Source organism: Alligator mississippiensis, chromosome 7 (assembly GCF_030867095.1).
Source record: "Alligator mississippiensis isolate rAllMis1 chromosome 7, rAllMis1, whole genome shotgun sequence".
In the NCBI taxonomy this organism is placed as follows: domain Eukaryota; kingdom Metazoa; phylum Chordata; order Crocodylia; family Alligatoridae; genus Alligator; species Alligator mississippiensis.
Genome location: NC_081830.1, coordinates 71518043 through 71539151, shown reverse-complemented (window position 1 = coordinate 71539151; position 21109 = coordinate 71518043). Strand labels below are relative to the sequence as shown.

At 43.7% G+C, this 21109-nt stretch overlaps 1 protein-coding gene and 1 long non-coding RNA gene across 3 annotated transcripts in view; one reads left to right on the top strand and one right to left on the bottom strand.

The window, feature by feature from the left end:
- LOC109284222 (uncharacterized) overlaps window positions 1-21109 on the bottom strand; it is a 277189-nt gene that overhangs the window by 2236 nt on the left and 253844 nt on the right. For both annotated transcript variants that reach the window (XR_002091597.2, XR_002091596.2), the window contains exons 3-4: window positions 7912-7944; window positions 2208-2403 (exon numbers count right to left, since the gene is read on the bottom strand). This is a non-coding gene — a long non-coding RNA (uncharacterized LOC109284222). The remainder of the gene's footprint in view (window positions 1-2207; window positions 2404-7911; window positions 7945-21109) is intronic.
- Window positions 1-21109, top strand: part of SI (sucrase-isomaltase) — a 146433-nt gene that overhangs the window by 117372 nt on the left and 7952 nt on the right. Inside the window, exons 42-47 of the mRNA XM_019491830.2 lie at window positions 149-297; window positions 5788-5872; window positions 5994-6050; window positions 8603-8727; window positions 9858-9946; window positions 19808-19857. Coding sequence (XP_019347375.2) covers window positions 149-297; window positions 5788-5872; window positions 5994-6050; window positions 8603-8727; window positions 9858-9946; window positions 19808-19857 — 555 coding nt within the window. The remainder of the gene's footprint in view (window positions 1-148; window positions 298-5787; window positions 5873-5993; window positions 6051-8602; window positions 8728-9857; window positions 9947-19807; window positions 19858-21109) is intronic.

The window sequence follows — 21109 nt, the reverse complement described above, 5'->3', positions numbered from 1 at the left end:
GTTACACCGAATGCTGCTCCCACTGCATCTGCTACATCTACCAGTGTAGACTTACAGGCACATTAACAGTTGCCTTGAGCCATTTATATTTTCTGTTCTTGAAAAGAGAAAATAGTTTGAATAAAAACAACCTCCTTGTCTTTTTTAGAGGCAAGATCCTGCTGCCTTTGATGAAGCATTTCAAAATATTTCCAGGAATGTACTCAATACAAGATACACATTGTTACCCTATCTCTACACATTAATGTATGGAGCCCATGCCCATGGTAGCACTGTAGTTCGTCCTGTTCTCCATGAGTAAGTATGAGTGTTTTCCTCAGTTGGACATTATTTTAAACAAAAATTCATGAGTATCCCAAGATTGCCCTAATCAGCATTTGTTTGTTTTTTTAAGGAATAGTTTCTCTAGATTGTAGAGATTATTCTTTATAAATGTGCAAAAAATCAGATACAAGAACTGTTTGATGCTAAATCCCACCTCCCATACCTATCAATAGCACTGGCTCCAAGGAGTTGCCATCCTCTGTAAAACTGTATATTTGTGTCTGTTGGCTCATTTACATGTCATCATATGGCGACATTGGTACGGTATCATGCTTTAGTACTTCGTTTTGCTGCTACATCTCCATAGAGATGAGGGTACTTCCTACATCAGGGGAATGCAGCGCTACAGCGACATAGCTGATGATCATGTGTAGACTCACATGATCTCTATGTCACCATAGCATGTCATACAGTGACATAGTGCATTGCTGTGTCTCCATAAGGCGATGTGTAGACATGCCCTACATGTATGCATGTAAAAAAAAGTTTTCTATTTCCATCTTTGCTGAGTCAGTGATTTGCTTGATTTTGATGGGGGTTGTTCTCCCTTTTTAGTCCCTAGTTGTATATACCTCCATCAGAGAGGTGGAATGCAAGAGAAAATTCTACCAGAAGTCTGTAAATCTGACACAAACTATGTCTGTCCATATAGTGTGTTTGAGACAATGATTTATCTAATTCTTTATTTTCTGATTGTTTAGCAATTGCATGTCAAGGTTTCACAAATTTCTAGTAATTTGGATGCCTTGGTTTTGGGTGCCTACACTGACACACTTAGAAACCCTTAAAAAAGCTTGATTTTAAAAGGGTGTACTCTCTGAAAATCAGGCCCCTTTAAGGTTTCAAACATTAGAATTTAAGTTGGATATATACAAGCAACAAATTACACCGAATTAAAAGGGATCAAGGGTAACCATCAGTGATGGCATCTACACATGTGGTTTATTGAGAAGTAGAATAATTAAATACAGAGTAAAACATCACCATCTACAAATGAAACGGTAATAGGTCCCAATAAACCAATTAACACTGTCAGGGACAGTAGTAACTTATGGCAGAGTAATTAACTGCAATTAAATGCACTTGTAGATGCTAACTGTGGGCCTAAATTGTGTCCGGTCAGCCCAGCCAGCACCTAGCCACATGACTCTACACTTTCATCCCTAGCCAGCCCCTCTGCTGTCCAATGCCACCTCCCAGCGATCGGGACAGATCAGGGTAGAAGTGGCCCTGGCATAAACCGCTTTGCCTTGGGCCATAGGTGATGCATGGGGGAGGGAACGTGCTGCCCTGACAAGGCTGCCACCAATGGCAGTGCCTATGGGAACTCACCATCTCTGCTCCTGCTGCCACCACTGATGCCGGTCCCTGCGGGAGCTCACCAGCTCCACTCCTGCTGCTGATGCCAGCAAGAGTGCCTGTAGGGGCTCACTAGCTCCAGGCTCACTGTTGATGGTGGCACCTGCAGGAGCTCACCAGCTCCAGCCCTGCTGCTGACGCTGGCAGCGATGCCTGTGTGTGCCCCCTCCCCCAGACTCAGGAGCCACCAGTCACCCATGCCCTGGGTTTACATGTAGATGCTGTGCCAAGAAGTAGTTTACTCCAGCTCAGACTGCCTCAGAGTGTATTGCTTCAAATGAATTGCATGTGTATATGCACTCAATGTGACTCTTTTTGCCCTACAATAAATAGAAGCTAAATTTCAGTTTTATCCAGGGAGTAAGTTCAGGCATACAGTCAGTTACCACTGAATTAAGTCCACACCCCCATTTAGCTTTCAGTGATTTGTTCAAATGTCCATACCCTCTTTGTTGACACTGTTGAACTGATTGAAATTGTCAGATAGGTAGGCTGAAACTCTAAGTTTACATATGCAAACTAACCTCGTGGAAGCAGCGTAGGCCAATGTCCATGTAGGGATTTAGAATGGCTTAGACTGGTCACTGCCATGCTTGAAAATCTTGGCACCAATCATTAAAAACAATAATTAAATACCAATTCAGCACTGGAAAGAGAACTGGACTAGAAGGGGGTCCACCTTATCTTCCCTTCCTCTTCTTAACTTGTTTCATTTTTTTCCTGTAAAGGAAAATGCAGTAGGGAGAATTAAAAATAAAACAGAAAGAAGCAAAGGCAAAAACAGTGAAATGTAATATTAAGTTTTCATTTCTAAATGGTTTACAGAGGGTTGATAAATGATTTAATAGATGTTAAAAGTAATTTTATAGGTTATAAGCAGGATCTTGGTTTTATCTGATAAAAAAAAAATCCCAATTTTTCAGATAGAAAAAAGTAACTCCAAATCCTCATTTTTTTCTGTGATTCAAATGAAACACCACTCTCTCTCTCTCTCTCTCTCTCTCTCTCTCTCTCTCTATATATATATATATATATATATATAGGTGGTATTTCATTTTAATCACAGAAAAATGTGGATTTTGGGTTACTTTTTTCAATAAAAAAAATGGGGATTTTTTTTTTTTTTTCTCAGAGAAAACCAGCATCTCTGGTTATCAGTACACCAACAGAAGGTATTCTGGATTATTATCAACCATACTTATAAATAACTACAGATTAGTTGGATACCACAAAAAGATATTAATCATTTAGAAATGGAAACTAAATATTAAGGGCCAGGGCAGACTATAGGAGCACCCAAGTGTGATCCTATTCTACCCTGCTAAGGTCCCTGAATAACCATTAATGAATCTATGTTTGTACATGCTGTTATCTTAGCCTTAAAGCTGAGTTCTAAAAAAGCAGTGAGGAGGGACGCACTCATTAAGTTTTTCAGGGACTCAAGCAGGATGGAATAGAATGACGTTTAGGTGCCTAAATAAAATAAAGTGCCTAACAGATGGGGTAGAGATGGCCCTAAGCATATATGAAAGGCAACAGATGAACTCCAGACTTGCAGACTGATGCAGAGTCAATCCTGATGGTACCATTTCAGTGGTGGTCCCCTGCTCTAAAATACATGATTTAGATCAATGATTGTCAGTCAAAGTGCCACAACACCTTGAGTTGCTGCAAAATCCTTTGAAGTGTGCCACAAGGTATGAGAAGATAAGGAGTTGTGAGGACATTTGCATAGGCTCCGGCTGCTCCCTGCCTGGCAACTCCCTGCCCCCCACAGTCCCTCTGCAAGTAGGTAAGCAGATGCTTGTCCCAGGTCATGTCTATAAGAGACACGTTACTGCACAGTAGACCAGTCCCCATGGCAGCAGGGGGCCATGGGGTGGGAAGCCTTGGTCCCCAGTCCTGGTACTGCTCAGCTCCCGGATCCTCGCAGGAGCTGGGAGCTGATTAGCACCAGGACTGGGGAGCTCTCTGCTCCCTGTACTGGCTTTCATTTCCCAGCATGGAGCTGGGAGCTCCAGAGAGTGAGCAGGGGCTGGGAACTCAGCTCCCACTCACTCTCTGGAGTTCCCAGCTCTGCACTGCACAGAGCTGCTCCCGGGGAGGGAGTGGGGCAGGGGGTGGCTAGGAACCCAAGCAGGGCAGCTGTTGGTGAGCCTGAGTTTTGGGGGGGAGGAGGACTGGCAGGCAGCTGGTCCACACCTGGGACAGCTCCCAGCAAACTCATGCCAGGCAGGAAAGCCCCACCTGTTAGGGAGCTCGCTGGCAGCTGTGTCCAGATGCTCATGGGGCCAAAAGAGTTCTCCTGGCTGCAGTGGCAGCTGTCTTCCAGCCCCATGCACATCAGGTACCATCCCAATGTACATGGGGTTGAAAGCCAGCTGTCGCTGCAGCCAGCAGAGTGCTTCTGGCCCTGTGCACATCAGAACTAGCCTGGAGCTCCACCTGGTTGCTGCAGGAGGGGCAGAGCAGGACTTGCTCCCAACAGGGTGCATATGTAGATGTGCTCCCAGGAAAAGCTTATTGAGCAGTATTTTACTGCACAGTAAGCCTAACGTGCATACATGTAGATACATCCCAGGATGGATCTTTCTTTCCCGCTCTTCCTCATAGGAGGAGGTAAGCCCTGTTATAAATAAATCAGTTTTTAAAATAGGATGCTACTCAATTAAAAAAAAAATTATGGAAGGATGGATACCTAAGGGTCAAAGATTGAAAACCACTTATCTAAACTCAAATGTTAAAATATACTTTTTCTGATTCAGAATTTTAGTCATAGATTTATGAAAAAAGCCTGATCTTTTCTGGAGATTCAGCTATGAGACAATCTGTGATCATGTTGTAGCTTTTAGACTTAATTGAAAATAACATACTTAATACATGGATGGGTTTTTTTTCCCCATCATTCCAAATTGATTACCGGAGGCATCCATTTTCCCTTCACAGAATTAATTTCTATAAAAACAAAATGATTATAGTTTTATTGAATGAGCAGATTGAGGAAATTCATTCTCCACTAGAAGCCTTCTAGTTCCAGCTTTATGAAAACATATTAAAGGAAATACTTCCTGGTTGTGTCATAAATTTAGGACTAAAGGCCAGTCTGCTTCAGTAGTTCCATATCATTTGTTTTTAACATTGCATTAATGGCAAGATAAATAAATGTTTGCACTGAATCCTTTGGAGATGGTAAACCAGACTGAATAAAATAAGAACTGACTTTAAACTTAGCCCCAAATCATACTGCATCCAGACTTCTTACAGGTTTAAAAATAGTTGGCTTAGTTTGAGAACATATTATTCCCACTGCTGAACATTAACTTGCTCCAGTTGACTTCAGAGGAACTAATTATGTGAGGCACTGTGTAAAAAAAAGTGATTAAGGGGTTCTCACTGTGGCTGTTAATTAATATTACTATTGCTGTGCTTGGGAACCTAACAGTGAACCTTTCAAGAAACAAATCTTTCCAGTTTCATGACCTAAACTGAGTGAAAAGTAAACAAAAGTAAAATAATAATAATAATAATAATACCTTGTATTTCTATCCTGACTTTTTGTATGATGATCTGTATAAATTCCCAGTGGCTATGTCTGCACAAGATGCTGACTGTGAAATTATTATTGCGCAGTCATTTAGTTCTTGTTTATATAAGTACTAAATGACTGCACAGTAACCAGAGTTACTGCACAGTAGCATTGCCAAATGGCTTTTTCGTGATGCTGGCTGTGCAGTAGCTTGTCACTACTGCACAGTAGCATTGCATCATGCTTTCTGCCAGTAGTCACGGGCTACAGCGCAGTCAGTGTCTTGTGTAGATGTGGCCAGTATATATTAAATTCATGTGGAAAAGTAAATTCCCCAATTCAAAACCACAATTTGAATTTTACAAATTCCGCAATTTGTAAAATTGATCCAACATCAATTTTTTGAATGATGTATTAACAATCTGAATAAGTTTTGTAGCAATATAATCACCATTAGCAGTGATATAAGTAAAGTTGGGGGTGAGTTTTAGAGCTTTAGATATGTCATGTGAACTTAGAAGAAGACATTTTTGAACAGTTTGATACCATGTGCGTAATAATGATTTCACTGGTTTTAGGTTTGTGGAAGACAAAACAACATGGGATGTGTACAAGCAGTTTCTCTGGGGACCTGCACTACTCATTAGCCCTGTATTGGATCCAGTAAGCATTTATATCTAATTGTACATGAGTGGACTTTTAAAAGTGTTTTTTCGTCTCTTCACTTCACTTCACTTCACTTTTTTCCTTTACTTTATATAACACATATGTGTTTAAATTCTAGAATGCTACATCTGTAGAGGCTTATATACCCAATGCACGCTGGTATGATTATTATACGGTAAGTGATTTTTTAAAAATCTTCAACTTATGGTAGAGGTGATATCTTTTCTTAAACCATCTAGATATTTGCAAAAAAATATATATATTTTTTTTAATTTGTATTCTTTCGGGCGCACACACCCTTCTTCAGGCATAAGAAAATGACCTTCTTTCTAATAGTAAGAACTGCTAGAATAGAATAGAATAGAATAGAATAGAATAGAATAGAATAGAATACTCTGTTTGCCTCCGTAATAGACTCTTCTCAGTTGAAACTAAAAATAAGAGTGACAATCCTTGAGATACTGAGGAAAAGGAAGGTTTATACTGCTGGCAAGGGATATGCAGGATAGCAGTAGGATATTATTGGTAGGAATATAGTAAATAGTGGCTAGGAGGGTGGATGGAAGATAGGGAAGTGATTAATAGAACAAGTGCAATGAGAAGAGGGATAAAGATTGATACAGTTGATGAGATAGGATAGCATACTTGGATGATTTTAAAACGGTCTTTAGTGAGGAAATGACATCAGTTTGGAAATTAATTTATACATTTTGGATTTTGGATCTCATGCTGTGAGGTGCTTATCACCAGCAATAAGAATTAAGAGCTGTTAACATTTTCAGGTGATGTCTGAAGAAGTCAAAATAGAAGAGAATTTCAACTCATGAAGTTTCATTACAGAAGTATTAAGATGATAGGATCATAGGAAAGCAGAGCTACAGGATACTTCATAAGGTCATCTAGTTCAGTGCCCTGCTCAAGACAGGATCCTCTGACCACACATAACAGAATGTGCCCCTTATGGGGCACGGGGAGGGGGGGGCGCACTATGTCCATTTTCTTTCTCCAGCTTCCCCAGTCTGGCCTGGTTCTCTTCTTTACCATGTCTTGATGTTAAAATTAATATATTTGGGAAGCTGCCTTCAGAGAACCAAAGGTCAACTTTTAGCATCTTGCCTCCACCCTGCTCAACAACAGGCTGCTGGTCTGCCCAATATGCACTCCCTAGCCTGAGCAGGACTTGGTCTCTCTCTTGGCTGCCCCCCTGGCCCTGTCTCTCTCTAAGCTTTAGCCCTTCACAACCCACTAGCTCCCCAGACTTTATAGCTTACTCCTATGCCCTTTATATGGCACAGGATTAAGTACAGCCAGTACTTTAAGAATTGGCTTAAGGTCCAGCCAGTTCTCCTGGAATCCTTTTCTCCTCCAAATTGCTTCCCAGGGGATCCTTCCCACCAGTTTTCTGAGTTTGTTAAAGTCTGCTTTTCTGAAGTCCCATGTCTTTATTCTGCTGTTCTTCTTCTTTCCTCCTTGTAGGATCTTGAACTCTATCATCATGTAGACACTCACACAAAGTACCGTCCACATTCACATTTTTAATGAGTTTCTTCCTGTTTGTGAGTAGAAGGTTGAGAAGACTTTTGTCCTTAATTGTGCTCTTCATTACCTGTACCAAAAAGTTATACCCAACACAGTCCAGGACTTTGTTGGATTACCTGTACACTGCTGTTTTTCTTTCCCAGTAGATGTTACAGTAATTAAAGACCTCCATGAGAACCAGGTCCTACAATTTGCAATTTGGAAACTTCCATCAGTTGTTTAAAGAAGGTCTTGTCCACTGCCTCCTTGATTTGATGGCTCGTACCAGTGCCTATCATGACAGCCTCTCTTCTCCTTTGCCCTCTGGCTTTACCCACTTATATCATAATTGCTTAGTTGTACCAGGACCTCCAATTCTTCCCATGCTTCTCATGTTAGTATATAAACATTTCAGGTTTCTAACTAATGGTCCTTTTCTCTCCCTAAGAACATTGCTAAGGTTTCCACTATTGCCTCCCATTATGAAGTTTTTATCAAGGTTCCTTGTCTCTACTTACCTTTGTGCTTTTTGTCTCCATCCACTGGTAAACCTATTGTAAAGATAAAAGAGGAGTTTGTGTTTGTGGAGGTAGGAAGGGTCTGAACAAGACACTTCTCTGTAAATTATTCGTTCAGGTATGCAAATCTGAGTTCATGATACCATGGTATTCTATTAATGTGAATAATTCCACATAAAAATATTTTTATAACAATATTATGTTAAACAAGTTTAACACAACTGTAATAATGATGAGTGAAATAGGTAAGATATTTGAAAGTCACAAAGAGATACATTTTCAAAGACTTTTACCTCCTTAAACATTTTTTGGTGCTTCTCATGACTTTAATGGTCTATCTGATGTTTATCACAAGGCAGGAGAAGTAGGAAGGCATAACTTGGAGCAATTTAACTGTATCTGCCTTCACAGAAACAAAAGCAAAAGAAACTTAATTTATCATTATTTGTCATTCAGTTGCCTAACTTCAGGTCATTTCCTATCCACTAGTTTCAAACTATTGTTTTATTAATGTAGAATTTTGTTTTCTTATTTTGTCTTAAAACTATTGCACAGGTACCATTGTGTCAAAAAATCTTGTAAATGACAGTTCCAATAATGTATATCAACCAACATTTCTATGATCCAATTCTTCTTTCATTTTACATAACTGCTATTAAGAAGTAACTGAACTGAAGTCATTTTTTACTAGGAAATGTATATTGGCTTCAGGGGACAATTCAGTAACTTTTCAGCTCCTCTTGAACATATCAACCTTCACATCCGAGGTGGTTACATCATTCCCTGGCAATACCCTGCTGCTAATACCGCTTTAAGGTACTGTAAGATGAACTGGAAAACTGAAATGTGTGTGTGGGGAATGTGTTATTTGTGAATATAGATGCTGAAAGATGCTTAGTCCAGAGTATTAAAAGTTGTCCCAACTGAGATGGCCTAGAGAACAGGTGATAAGACAGGTATAGAAAAATTTCAATTTATCACATGGTGGAAAAATATAAGAGGGAATCAGTTTGGGAATGATTTATTATAACTTAAAAAGTTATGTTTCATGATTACATGGTGAGTCACTCTTTAGAACCCCTTCTGTCTCTCTGAGTGCACATGGGGTGATAGGCCTGGCTTTCAGCACCTCATTTTCGAAGGACATATCGTTCTATCAGCTTTACATTGGATTTCTGGGCTGCAGCCTCTGGGTTTTTTTGCCATACATTTTAACACAACAAATCCAATTGATTTTGATACCTGTAATTTCTTAGCTTTGGACATCTGAAAAAATAATGCTGTAGTTACACAGGAACAATCTTTCAGAATATACGAGGTATGTCTGTATAGCTGGGTTGAATGTGCATTGTCCTGATTAGGAGATTGGTACCTACTTGATAAGCATGAATGTTCCACAGCAAAGTAATCCCCATGTTACTGTGTCTTTGGTGCTAAATGTTTATAGGCATAAGACAGTACAACAGTGCAGATATAGCCAAAGGAGATGCACCATTTTGGAAAACAGACACATATACATCTTGTCTTAACCTATGTATAAAATTAACTTATCCATCACACATTTTGTTATTCCTTAGTTCAGGCATCCCTTTTCAGTAGCAGAGTTAGTGTTCAGCCACACAGATGCTCTGTGTCTCTCTCAGTGTCTCAGTGTCACCTGCAGCTGACAGCTTCCAACCCTTCCTGAAAATACTCATATCTTTAAGGTATTAACATAACCTTTGATTTTGGGTTTAGCTTGGGAAGACTAAGGTCCCACAGCCTTCATGGATGCCAGGCTAGGGTTATTTCTCACTAAGTATTTTCTGAATTGTTTCATGAAGGACCCTTGGTACTAACTATAACAGTCCCCTATCTTTCTCCTTGCTTCCTCCCTCACATCCAAACTGTGGCTATGAAGAAATGAAGAAAGACATAATGTATTGTTTGGATCTAATTTTTTTTAGTCGAAGAAACTCAATGGGACTTACTGTCGCTTTGGATGATAATGGACTTGCTCAAGGTCAGCTGTATTGGGATGATGGGAACAGCATTGGTGAGCACAATTTTTTTTTTTTTTTGTCTCATAACAACTTGAAAAGATTTTAAGGTTTATATTAAGTTGCATAATTATTGTTTTTCCCTTATTACCTTGTATTGCTGATTTGAACAGTTGAGTTTATTTATGTTTTTTAATTATACTTTTCTTTGATATTTGGTGTGTAAATAATTGACTTCTGTATATGCATGTACACTCCAATCATGATGATCATTTTGCATGTGCATAGTTCTCTTGTATACAATATAACTGCATGTGTGAGTGAGAGCTTTGTAGGAATTTACCCATAAAAATATTCTGAGACCCAGAATTGTACAACTTAGGGTGCATGGATAGATTCTCAAATTTGCAAAGACCCACGGAAGGCAGGGGGCCTATATACCAGGCTCCTCCCATATTATGTTGCAAATTTCAAGACCAGGGTTTACAAGTTGGAAACTGAAGAACGGTCTTACTTACCTGTTCTTACTGGAGTTCTTTGAGCTGAATTCTCTAATTACACTGTACTTATGGGTGCAGACAAAAATGACAATGTTCACCTAATCTGGCCACAGAAAGCACAGTTTATAACAGTGACCAAACACAAGTGCAAGGCTGCAGACCACTTCAAAAATGGCTGATTGGGTGAAAACCTAAACCCTCATTGTATGAGGGGTCAGATGAAGATGTTTCAAAACAGAGTGTCTTCTGAAACTTGTCTGCACTGCCTGCCACCCTGTCGCTGGGGAAAGAGCAGAGGGAGTTCATTCTGGGGAGCTTTCAGCCCCCACTGGAAGATGGGGTGGGTATATTGAGCTCCCCTGATGTGGGGAGGGCTCCAATTCACCCATCCCACCCTCCAGCCCAGGCTGGGGAACCCCTAGAATGAGCTCCCTCTGCTCCCTTTGCCCACTCCCATTCTGAAACAGGGACATGCTGGGAAAGAGGAGGGGCTGTTGTGAGAGGAGACCAGCTGCAGGCTGGCAGCCAGCAGCTAGATTCCCATACCCCCTGAAACCAGCAGTAAACTTCTGTTTGGTCCCAGGGATCAGAACAATTCCTGCAATGTGTTTTCAGTTACAGTGTGGAGCTGCACTTCAGTCTGCACCCATACAGTCCATGTGGCAGAGATCTGAGTATTTTAGCCTTTGGTGCCACCTGCACCCAGCTGATCTTGAAGCCCATTTGCACAAATAGGATAAAATGGACAACTGGCCTCTATTTCTGCTCAGTGAAATTAACAGTAATATGGGAAGGAGAGGAGTATAGGACACACAGACAACACGTCTTGAAGAATGACAATTACCAGTAACTTCCCTTTCTTCTTTGAGTGCTTGTCTGTATGTGTCATCAGTTCAAATGGATGAGCCAGGGGCGGGTGGGCCCTAGAAGAACTAGAGAAGGTACAGAGAATAGTAGTAGGAATGATTAGTGGCATGGAGGAGCTCCCATATGAGGAAAGACTAAAGAGGCTAGGTCTATTCAATTTTGAAAAAGAGAAGCTTGTGTGGGGGGACATAAGGGTTTCCAAAATACTAACTGATGAAGAAAAGGTAAATAGGGATTTATTATTTACTTCTTCTTACAATAGGGGTCATAAAATGAAACTAGGAAGCAGTAACTTTAAAACTACCTAAAGGAAGTTCTTTTTCACATAGCACGTAACTGAAGTGTGGAGCTCATTGCCTCAAGATATTACAGAAGCTGGTAGTTTAGCCAGATTCAAAAAGCAATCAGGCACATTCTTGGAGGAAAGAAGCATCAGTAGCTATTGAACATGGGAGTTAAGGGTACAATCTCTGAATCAGAACTTTCTATACATTAAATGCTGGAGGCTGCAAGTAGAAGAGGACCAGGGGGAAAACCTTGGTTATACTCTGTTCATGCTCCCTTTCATCATCTGCCCTCTGCCACAGTGTGATACAGGACACTGGGCAAGGTGGACCTGTGGTCTGACCCAGCAAATGGCAAATCTTATGTTCTTCTAGTCTTATATTAAGGATTAAGAGAGTAGCCTTAACCAGTTTCCTAACAATTGGAAATATATATTTTCTGATATTAAAGGAAATGTTTATAAAATGTATCCTCATGTAAATTGTGTTGTAAATGCAGTAGCATGACTGTGAGGGGGTTAGGGATTGGGGCAGCGGCCTCAGATATTGCTTTTACAGGGAAGGGGAGCCACAAAAATAGCCACCCTGTCAGTGGGAGCTGATTATTCTGCTGCTGTTGGTATGGCGGCAACCCTTGCTGCCCCATGCATCCTAACTGCCCACCTACACCTCTGCTTAGCCATTAATGTTAAATTAACAATAAATCTTCATTTGAGGTCACAACAGCTATCTTAAAGATGTCACTGGACATATATGGCCTGTTGTCAATATGTCTTGTGGGTCACTGAAGTATGGCTACACTTGAATTACTAGGATTTGGAAATGATGACCATGTGTGTAGGGTAAAATAGTAGATTAAATTAACATGGATGATGAGGTATACTTCAGTAGCTTTTCTGTGATCTATTTTCCACAGATCACTGATGCAAGAGACTACAGTGCTTCTACTTATCAGCATCATGGCAAGCTAGTTTAGATCCATAATGTGAAGCTTATTGATAAAAATAGGCAGTTATGATTTCAAAGGAGACATTCCTATCTATCATGATAATGTGCTCCTGGCGAATGTGAGGTGGGAAATCACTGGCATGCCTAGTGGGAGAAACCCTTATCTCCCTCTAAAGGAGTTGACTTCCCCTGGTAGCTGAGAGATGAATGAGAAGCAGAAATGCCTTATACTAATTCAAGAAGAGTTGTTGGCTTTACTTGTGATTTGAAATTTAAGAATGATTGGTCTCTAACTCCACACCATGAGTCCTTATCAATTGGAACATAAAAGCTGAAATGAAATTGTCCTTTGATTTTTTTGGCCAAATGCAATACATGGAAAAATCAAAAGCTCAGATTGAACCTCCATCAAATATTACTTTTGACAAATGTCAGTTTGCTGATTCAGATGCAGGAGGTAATACTTTCAACCAGTCAAATTGGGTGGTGTTTTGGGATCTGGTTCTAAACAGAAACTGTGATGTCTTCTTAGCAACCCAACTGAGCCTGTGCCTCATTCAGTTCTCCCAGGGACACTGTCCAATCTTGCTTGCCACGTCTTGCTGAAAATTTTGTAGCAATTTGGGAGGTTGCTCATCCTAATCCTTGACTCCTTGATCTTTGCTAAGCAGGATGTCTCTCCCTTTTAATGACATCTAGCATCCCGTTCCCTCAAGCAATCCTGGAGCCTCTGGAAGGCTATGCCCACAAACAGTCCAGTGGCTGTGGACAGCCAGCTCCCACAAACAGTTCAGGAACCTCTGGCAGCCCACACCCACAAACGATCTTCAGGTTTTTGGTAGCCCTCTTTCACAAACACTCCCATGTACCCTGGTAGCCTTTTCACTCAACTCATTTAAATGAATTCAGGGTGCCTTCCTCAGAAACCTGCAGCACTCTGCAATCTTCCCTTCTGCCACCTGCAAGCCTCACAGTGAACAAACCCAAAAGAGCAATGCAAATGTACCTTTCAAAAAGTATAAACTACTTAGCTCTCTATGGATCTCTTTGCAAAGCTCCTTCCCCTAACAAGATCAGGACCAAAGTGAGTTGGTTCTGTTCTGAAGCTGCTTTTTGTGTTTTCATTCAAGTTCTGTGAGCAAGGCCCAGAACCTCAGACTTTCTGCCTCATGCAAAATAAATCTGTTTTAGCAGGGCTGTGTCCCTTTCCTTAGTAAAGGTTTTGGGGCCCTTATAAAGGTGGATTAAGACTAGCAGCTCTCCTATGTAATTTTGCACTCACTGAGTATTAAGTGCTCCTCCCAAAATTAGCTGGCCTTGCCCAAGAGAGCTTCCTTTGTCTTCCTAACATTGGTTTGCTTCATTTTGTTTCTTCGCAACTCACAGCTCCGTGTGACCTCTTGTGTCATTGAAGCCCAGTTATAAAAGAGGCAAGAATCATACTTAATTTCCCAATCCAATAAAGTGCTTAAGTGTGTTTTCACATATAAATTAATGAATAATCCTATATAAATCAATGGGATAAATTCCATAATGGAAGTTAACTGTATATGTACATGCTGTATTAAATCAGGTCTAATTAGCAGAAACAGGGTCTGTATGACCTGGATCAGGCTATAGGCATTGAGATAAGTTGAGTTTATTTTGCCAAAACAAATATTTAAGAATAATCAAACTAGTTTTGAAAAGTAGCACAGATGAATTACTTCTTGTGCTAAGAAATCTGTTTTATGCCCCAGGGGCGAATCCTGGGGCTGATTTTCTTCAGTATCGTCATTGATGATCTTGAAGATGGGATAGAGTGCACCCTCAACAAGTCTGCATATGACACCAGGCTGGGGGGAATAGTAGATGTGCTGGAGGGTAGGGCAAGGATTTAGAGAGATCTAGATCAGCAGTTCCCAAAATCTGGTAGGTTGCAGACCACCAGTTTAAAGCAATACAGCCTTTTTTCATACACATAGGTAACAGACTATGTATTAAAACAGCATCAAAACCTTTAGTAATCATAAAACATTGCTTTGTCAGTTATGGTAGCCATATAAAAGAGTTTAAAAAAAATAAAAATTGATCACAATTACTTGTGCAATTGTCGCAATTGCAATTTGTGAAGGTGTGGGGGGCTGTGGATATGTGTGCGGTTTGAAGCCTAGGAAGGGGGGTCCCCACACACCCTGGCAGCATGCAGGGTACTGTGGGTCAGAAGTAAGGGGCAGCAGCAGGGCTGGGGTGGCTGTGGCTTGAGAGTGACAGACACACACAGAAAGACAAACAGACAGACATACACAGACAGACATGCACACAGACACACACACAGTGCCTAGCAGGTAAGTCTGTGGAGGGGGAAGAGTGGGGGAAGAGTGGGAGATCATCCCCCTCAGTGAAGGAGGAAGTGGAGCAGGGGCAGGGGTGAATGGGACCCTGGGGTTGGGATGGATTGTGAGATGGAGCCATGGGTGGCTTGTCCAGAGGGCACTGGGGGAGGTGTGGCTCCCCGCCATTGTGTGCACCCCTGGGAAGGCATGGGGGGCACATGTCCCCCAGATCTATGCACAGGGCAGAAGCAGGGTGCCTGCTGCATGCTGGGCTTTGCACTGTGCTGTTGCTGCCTCTGACCTGCGCAGGATGCCATGCCCCTACCACATGCTGGCTGAGTTCCTCTACCTGACTGGCAGCAGCAGACACATGGTGTTCCATGCAGATCCGGAAGCAGCGGCAACGGCAGTGGTGGGAGGAGGGCAGTACTGCTGCTGTGTGCACTCTGGGGCAGGCATGGGAGGCACATGCCCCTCCGAATCTGTGTGTGGGGTGGAGGCGGGCTGCACAACATGTGGGCTCTGCAACATGTGGCACTACCTCTGGACCTGTGTGGGATGCCATGTGTCTGCTGCCACCAGGCAAACAAAGACACTTGGCCAGTGCACGGTAGGCACATGGCGTCCTGTGCAGGTCTGGAGGCAGGGGCAGCATCAGCAGTGTGGTGCTGAGCCCAGTGTGCAGTGGGTAGCCTGCTTCTACTCCACACACAGATCCAGGGGGCACATGCCCCCATACCTGCCCCGGGGTACACCCAGTGGCAGGAGCCCCCCACACTCCTGGATGGGCCCATGCCACCTTTGTGCCTGCCTTGCAGCAGGGACAGAGTGAGTCAGCCCAAGGGGAGAAAACCCCTGGGGAGCAGCAAGTTGCTGCTGCAATCTGCTAAGCTGCCTCCGGAGCTGCAAGGGACACTGTGCCTGCCGCCACTGGGTGGGCAGAGCATGCAGTGCAGTCAGCGTATGGCAGGAACATGGCATCACATGAGTCTCCTGGGGCAGCAGCAATGCGGTGCAGAGCACAGTGCACAGCTACAGCCTGCCTCTGCCCTACACACAGATCCAAGAGGCATGAACCCCATGTGCCTCCCCCAGGGTGTGTGCAATGGCAGGGACCCCGCCACACAACCCTGGATGAGCTGCCTGGGCACTGTCCATCCCACCACCTGCCCTGGGGCCCCATTCACTCCAGTCCCTGCCTCTGCCCCCCTCCCTCCCTCCCTCCCTCCCTCCCTCACCATGGGGGCCTTAATCTACCCCCCTCCCCGCAACACACTTATCTGCTGGGTGCTGCTCCACATGTGGTGCTGTGTTCCTGGCCCTGTGCCACAGGCTGTGTGCAGCAGGCTGCTGCAGGGATCTGGGTTTGGGCGGCCCCTCCTCCCAGCCTTCTGCGTACCACTTCCAGGGCACCTGCATACCAGTGGTGGCATACGTACCACAGTTTAGCAAACATTGACCTAGACAATTTGGATGATTCAACCAAAAGACATCTGAGGTTCAATAAGGACAAGTGCCAAGTCCTGCACTTAGGATGGAACAACCCCATGTACTGAGACAAACTATGGACTGATTGACTGGCTAAGCAGCAGCTCCACAGAAAAGGACCTGGGCTAGGGACAGACATTACACACAAACTGGTTTAAGTGATCGGAAACTGGTTTAAATCTGTAACAGAACATATGTTCAATGCACATAAATCAGTTTGAAAATGCCTGAAACCGGTTGAGATAAATCTGGTTGAATGTCGTATCAGACTTAACTGATTTGTGTCAAACTGGTTTATGCAATGTCTGTCCCAGGCCCCTTCCTGGTTTAAATTAAACCAGAGTCCTCCAGCATCCTGGCATACTCTCTGGGTTGGGCTTTCTGCTCCAGTGGAGCAGGGCTAGCCCCGCCCCTCTGCTCCCCATTTGGAGCAGGGACTGGCAGAGGCAGGGCCCTGGCCAGAGAGGGGTTTTATTCACCCCTCTCTGTCCCTCCGGCCAGAACCCAAGCCTGGTCTGCTGGGTGCTCCCCCCTCACTGCTGCAGGGGAGGGGAGTTATTCCTCTCTCTACTCCCACTGCCCTCAGAGGACCACAACTCTGTCTTCTTGTCCAGGTTGCTGCCACTGCTTACTTGCTGCTTGGGACAAGCAGCAGAATACATGACCTGTGCTGGATCCTGGACGGAGGGGGAATAACTCCCATTCCTGCTCCCCCTAAGGGTCCCTGCTGGCTGGCATCTGGCCATGCTGCTGCCCTGCTGCTGCTGCAGTAAGGTGGCAGGGCCCTTGATGGAGACAGCAGCCTCTGTCATAGTGTTGGGGAGCAAGCACAAGCCCCTTCCAAGCGGGGGGGGGGGGGCTGTTGTGGGGTGGCCAGACCTGTGGTGAACTGTGCGCAAAAGCACTGGGGCTGAGAGGGGGTCAGAGCCACTCTCAGTGCTGCCACTGCTGCTGTGGTCTGCAGCAACTTTTCTCACCCTGCAGCAACTTTCCCCACCAGAATGAAGCTCCTATATGGGGAAATCATGACAACAGTTGCTGCCCCCATCATGGTCACTCCCCCATTGCAGTTCCAGTGGCTGGGTGGGGGTGGGGCCAGATACCACCAGCAGGGCCCCTTGGGGGAGGGAAGGGAGTGGGGTTATTCTTCCTTTTGCCCCCAGGGCATGCAGTGGGGCCTCCCGGCCCCTGCCACTGCCACTGTTCATTATATGCCCTGGGCAAGTAGTGGAATAAGCCACCTCCTGCCCCCGTCCCTCCAGTGTCTGGGGGAGGGGGCTTATTCCACTGCTTGCCCTGGGGCACAGACCAAGCAGTGGCGGTGGTGGTGGCTGAGGTGGGCAGACCCCACTGCAGTGCAGTGCCCCAGAAACAAGCAGATAATTCCACTCCCTGCCCGAACACTGGAGTGATGAGGGAGAGTGACTGTGATGGAGGCAGCAGCCCCTGCTCTTTTGGGTTTGTTCACCAAGGCATGGGAGTGACTGAAGGGGAGATTGGATTGTACTGCAGATTCCTGAAGAAGGCATCCTGAATTTATTTAAATGAGTAGAGCTAAAAGGCTACCAGGGTACATGGGAGTGTTTGTGAAAGAGGGCTGCCAAAAATCTGATGATGGTTTGTGGGTGTGGGTTGCCAGAGATTCCTGAATTGTTTCTGGGAGCTGGCTATCCACAGCCACTGGACTGTTTGTGGGCATAGCCTTCCAGAGGCTCCAGGATTGCGTGAGGTGAACGGGATACTAGATGTCATTAAAAGGGAGAGACATCCTTCTTAGCAAAGATCAAGGAGTCAAGGATTAGGATAGTATGAAGTGGCTTGTGATGACCCTGGTAGGTGAGGTTTCCCTGAGCGTGTGCCTCTTCCTGGTGGGGAAAGCTGCTATGGGATGAGGAAAGCTGCTGTGGTATGCAGCAGTGGCAGTGCTGGGGAGGGCTCTGGCCCCCTCCGAGCCTCACTGCTTCTGTGCACAGTCTGCCCCAGCTCTCCCTGCCCTGCAGCAAGCCACCCCACTCCCATCAGGAAGGGGTTTGCATTCCCTGGCACTATGACAGGGGCTACTGCCACCATCAAGGGCCCTGTCCCCTGGCTGCTGCAGCAGCCAGGTGGAGGTGTAGCTAGATGCTGACTGGCAAGGACCCTTTAGCAGGGGGCAGACCCAGGGATTAATCCCCCTTCCTCCGGCATCTAGTGGAAGGGGCAAGAGGGGTTTTATTCTGCTGCTTGCCCCAAGCAGATAGTGAGTGGCAGCAGCAGTTGAGGTGGGCAGACCTGGCTGTGGTCCCCCAGGGGCAATGGGGATAGATGGGGGAATAAACCCCTCCCTGCCCCCTCAGCCTCAGGGGCCTTGCCAGCCTGCCAGTGCAGCAGAGAGCACCCAGTAGACCCAGCTCAGGTCCCTGCTGGTGGGACAGGGAGTGGAAATTAAATCCCTCTTTGGCCAGTTTAGCCCAGGCTGGCCACACACCCTCAGCACAGCTTCCCCACAGCTGAGGATGCTCTGTAGTGCCCTCCTGGGTCCTGGCCTGAGCAACTGCAGGCATGTGCCCACAGTTCCTCAGTCCAGAGGGAATGTCTGTGCTGTTCCAAACCAGTTCAGCCTAGCCAGGTTAGACTAACCTGGAAAGATTTAATCAATTCAGGCTTTGTCTTTTTGAATGTCTGTCCCTAGCCCAGAAGGTTACAATGGACAACAAGCTTAATATGAGCTAATAGTGTACCCTTGTTGTGAAGAAGACTAACAGCATACTGGGATGCAATTAGTAGGAGTATTATCAGCAGATTGAGGGAACTGATTATTATGCAGCACTGGTGAGGCCACAACTGGAGTACCTTGTCCAGCTTTGAGCCCCCCACTACAGATAGGATATAGAAAAATTGGAGAGTCACGTGGAGGGCAGTAAAAATGGTGAGGGGGCTGGGGCACATTACTTATGAGGAGAGGCTGCAGAAACTGAGTTTACTTGGACTGGAGAAGAGAAGAATGGGAAGGGAGACATTAACCTTCAACTACCTGAAGGGTGGTTCCAAAAAGGATAGAGCTAAACTGTTTTCAGTGGTGGCGGATAACCGAAAAAGGAGCAATGGTCTCAAGTTGCAGCAAGGGAAGTTTAGGTTCGATATTAGGAAAAACAGTCTAACGAGGATGGTAGTAAAGCACTGCAACATTTTACCCAGAGAGGTTGTAGAATCTTCCTTGGAGGTTTTTCAGGCCTGGCTCAACAAAGCCCTGGCTGGATTGATATAGCTGGAGATGGTCCTGCTTTGAGCAGTGGGTTGGATTAGATGACTTCCTGAGGTCCCTTCCAACCCTAATTTTTTATGAGTCTAAGACTTTGAATGGTGAATTGACAGAAGGAAATCTTTTGGGCCTATTCACATAGTATGTAACTCATTGAATTATAATTTTAACTATGCTTATTTTGGAAATCGAAGCACTATTCTATCTTATAAGCAATTTATGCATATCATGTATTTCAATATAATTTATTCACTTTACTAATTTCTTTTTGCAGATGCATATGAAAATAATGTTTTCCTGTTAGAAACATTTAATGCTAGCCAGGTATGTGTTACTTGTAATTTTGCAAAGTACTGTTGCCTGCTCATCATCCCCAAAGCATTGGATAATTATTGATTATATTTATAGCTATGAACATTTCATAAAACTGACTCTTGGCTATACAGCTGTTTATGTTCAGTAGTGTAATGGCTGTCAAAATCCATTAATTTTGATTTAAAATATTAAATAGTCTAGGGCAGTGATGCTCAACCTTTTGGCCCCATGGTCCAAATGAGCGGCCTGGGACCAATCTGTGAGCCAGAACCCTGTATCCCAAAATCGAGCCCGCATGACCAGAACCAGACTGTGCCACTCTCACCTGGTGCTACATGCCAAGATTGGGGCTCCAGGACTCCATACTATGTCCACATTATTTATAGGTGCCTCAGTGGTGTGGTGAATGATTGACTTCAGTGGTGATCTGTGTATCCAATCCCTTCTATTAAGAGGTTGGGGAGATACAACTAGAACACTAGATAGGAGTACACCAAGGAGAAGGAGGCTGGGTCGGAATGAACGCACAGACCAAGTTGCCTAATTTCCTAAATAGCCCCTAACTCTACTGTGGAATAAAATAAAAATTCAGATCCATATATCTGCAGACTTCTCCAAGAACTGGAGCGTTTCAATTCTGAATCATCTCTGGCATAACCAATGTGATTAAATTATATTAAGAAATATTTTGAATGGAGTATTTTAATATTTCTTAAATGTTGTGTGCATTTTTTATCCTTAAAGTAAATAAACATCAATATAAACCCATATTTATAAAATTAAGCCATTTACATCAAATCAATTCAAAGAAATAGGACTGGCTAATAATGTTATTTTATCAGCAGCACTTTCAAAGTCACTTACCAATTTATTAAGTAGCATATCTATTTAAGTGAGTAGATTATAGTTCATCATCTCTTGCATATATTTAAATCCATAATTCAGTAAAGGACATGTATTACATATCACATATTTTTTTTTCTTTGGTATAGAAGAAAAATGGGGATATTGGAGTCTGGCATCCAAAGCCAAAATGAACGTTTAGGGCAGTTGTACCTTGTATTCTAGGTCTACATTTGGTCTGTTGATTTCATATTTAAATTAAACCATGAACCAATTAAAACACTTAAAAATAGTTCTTCAATTAAAAACAGTAATTTCAAAAAAGCATCCAACTTGAACTATAGTCACTGGGTGAATCTACACATGCACTCAGAGTAGACATGTAACTCCATAGTAAAGCATCACCATCTACATGTGT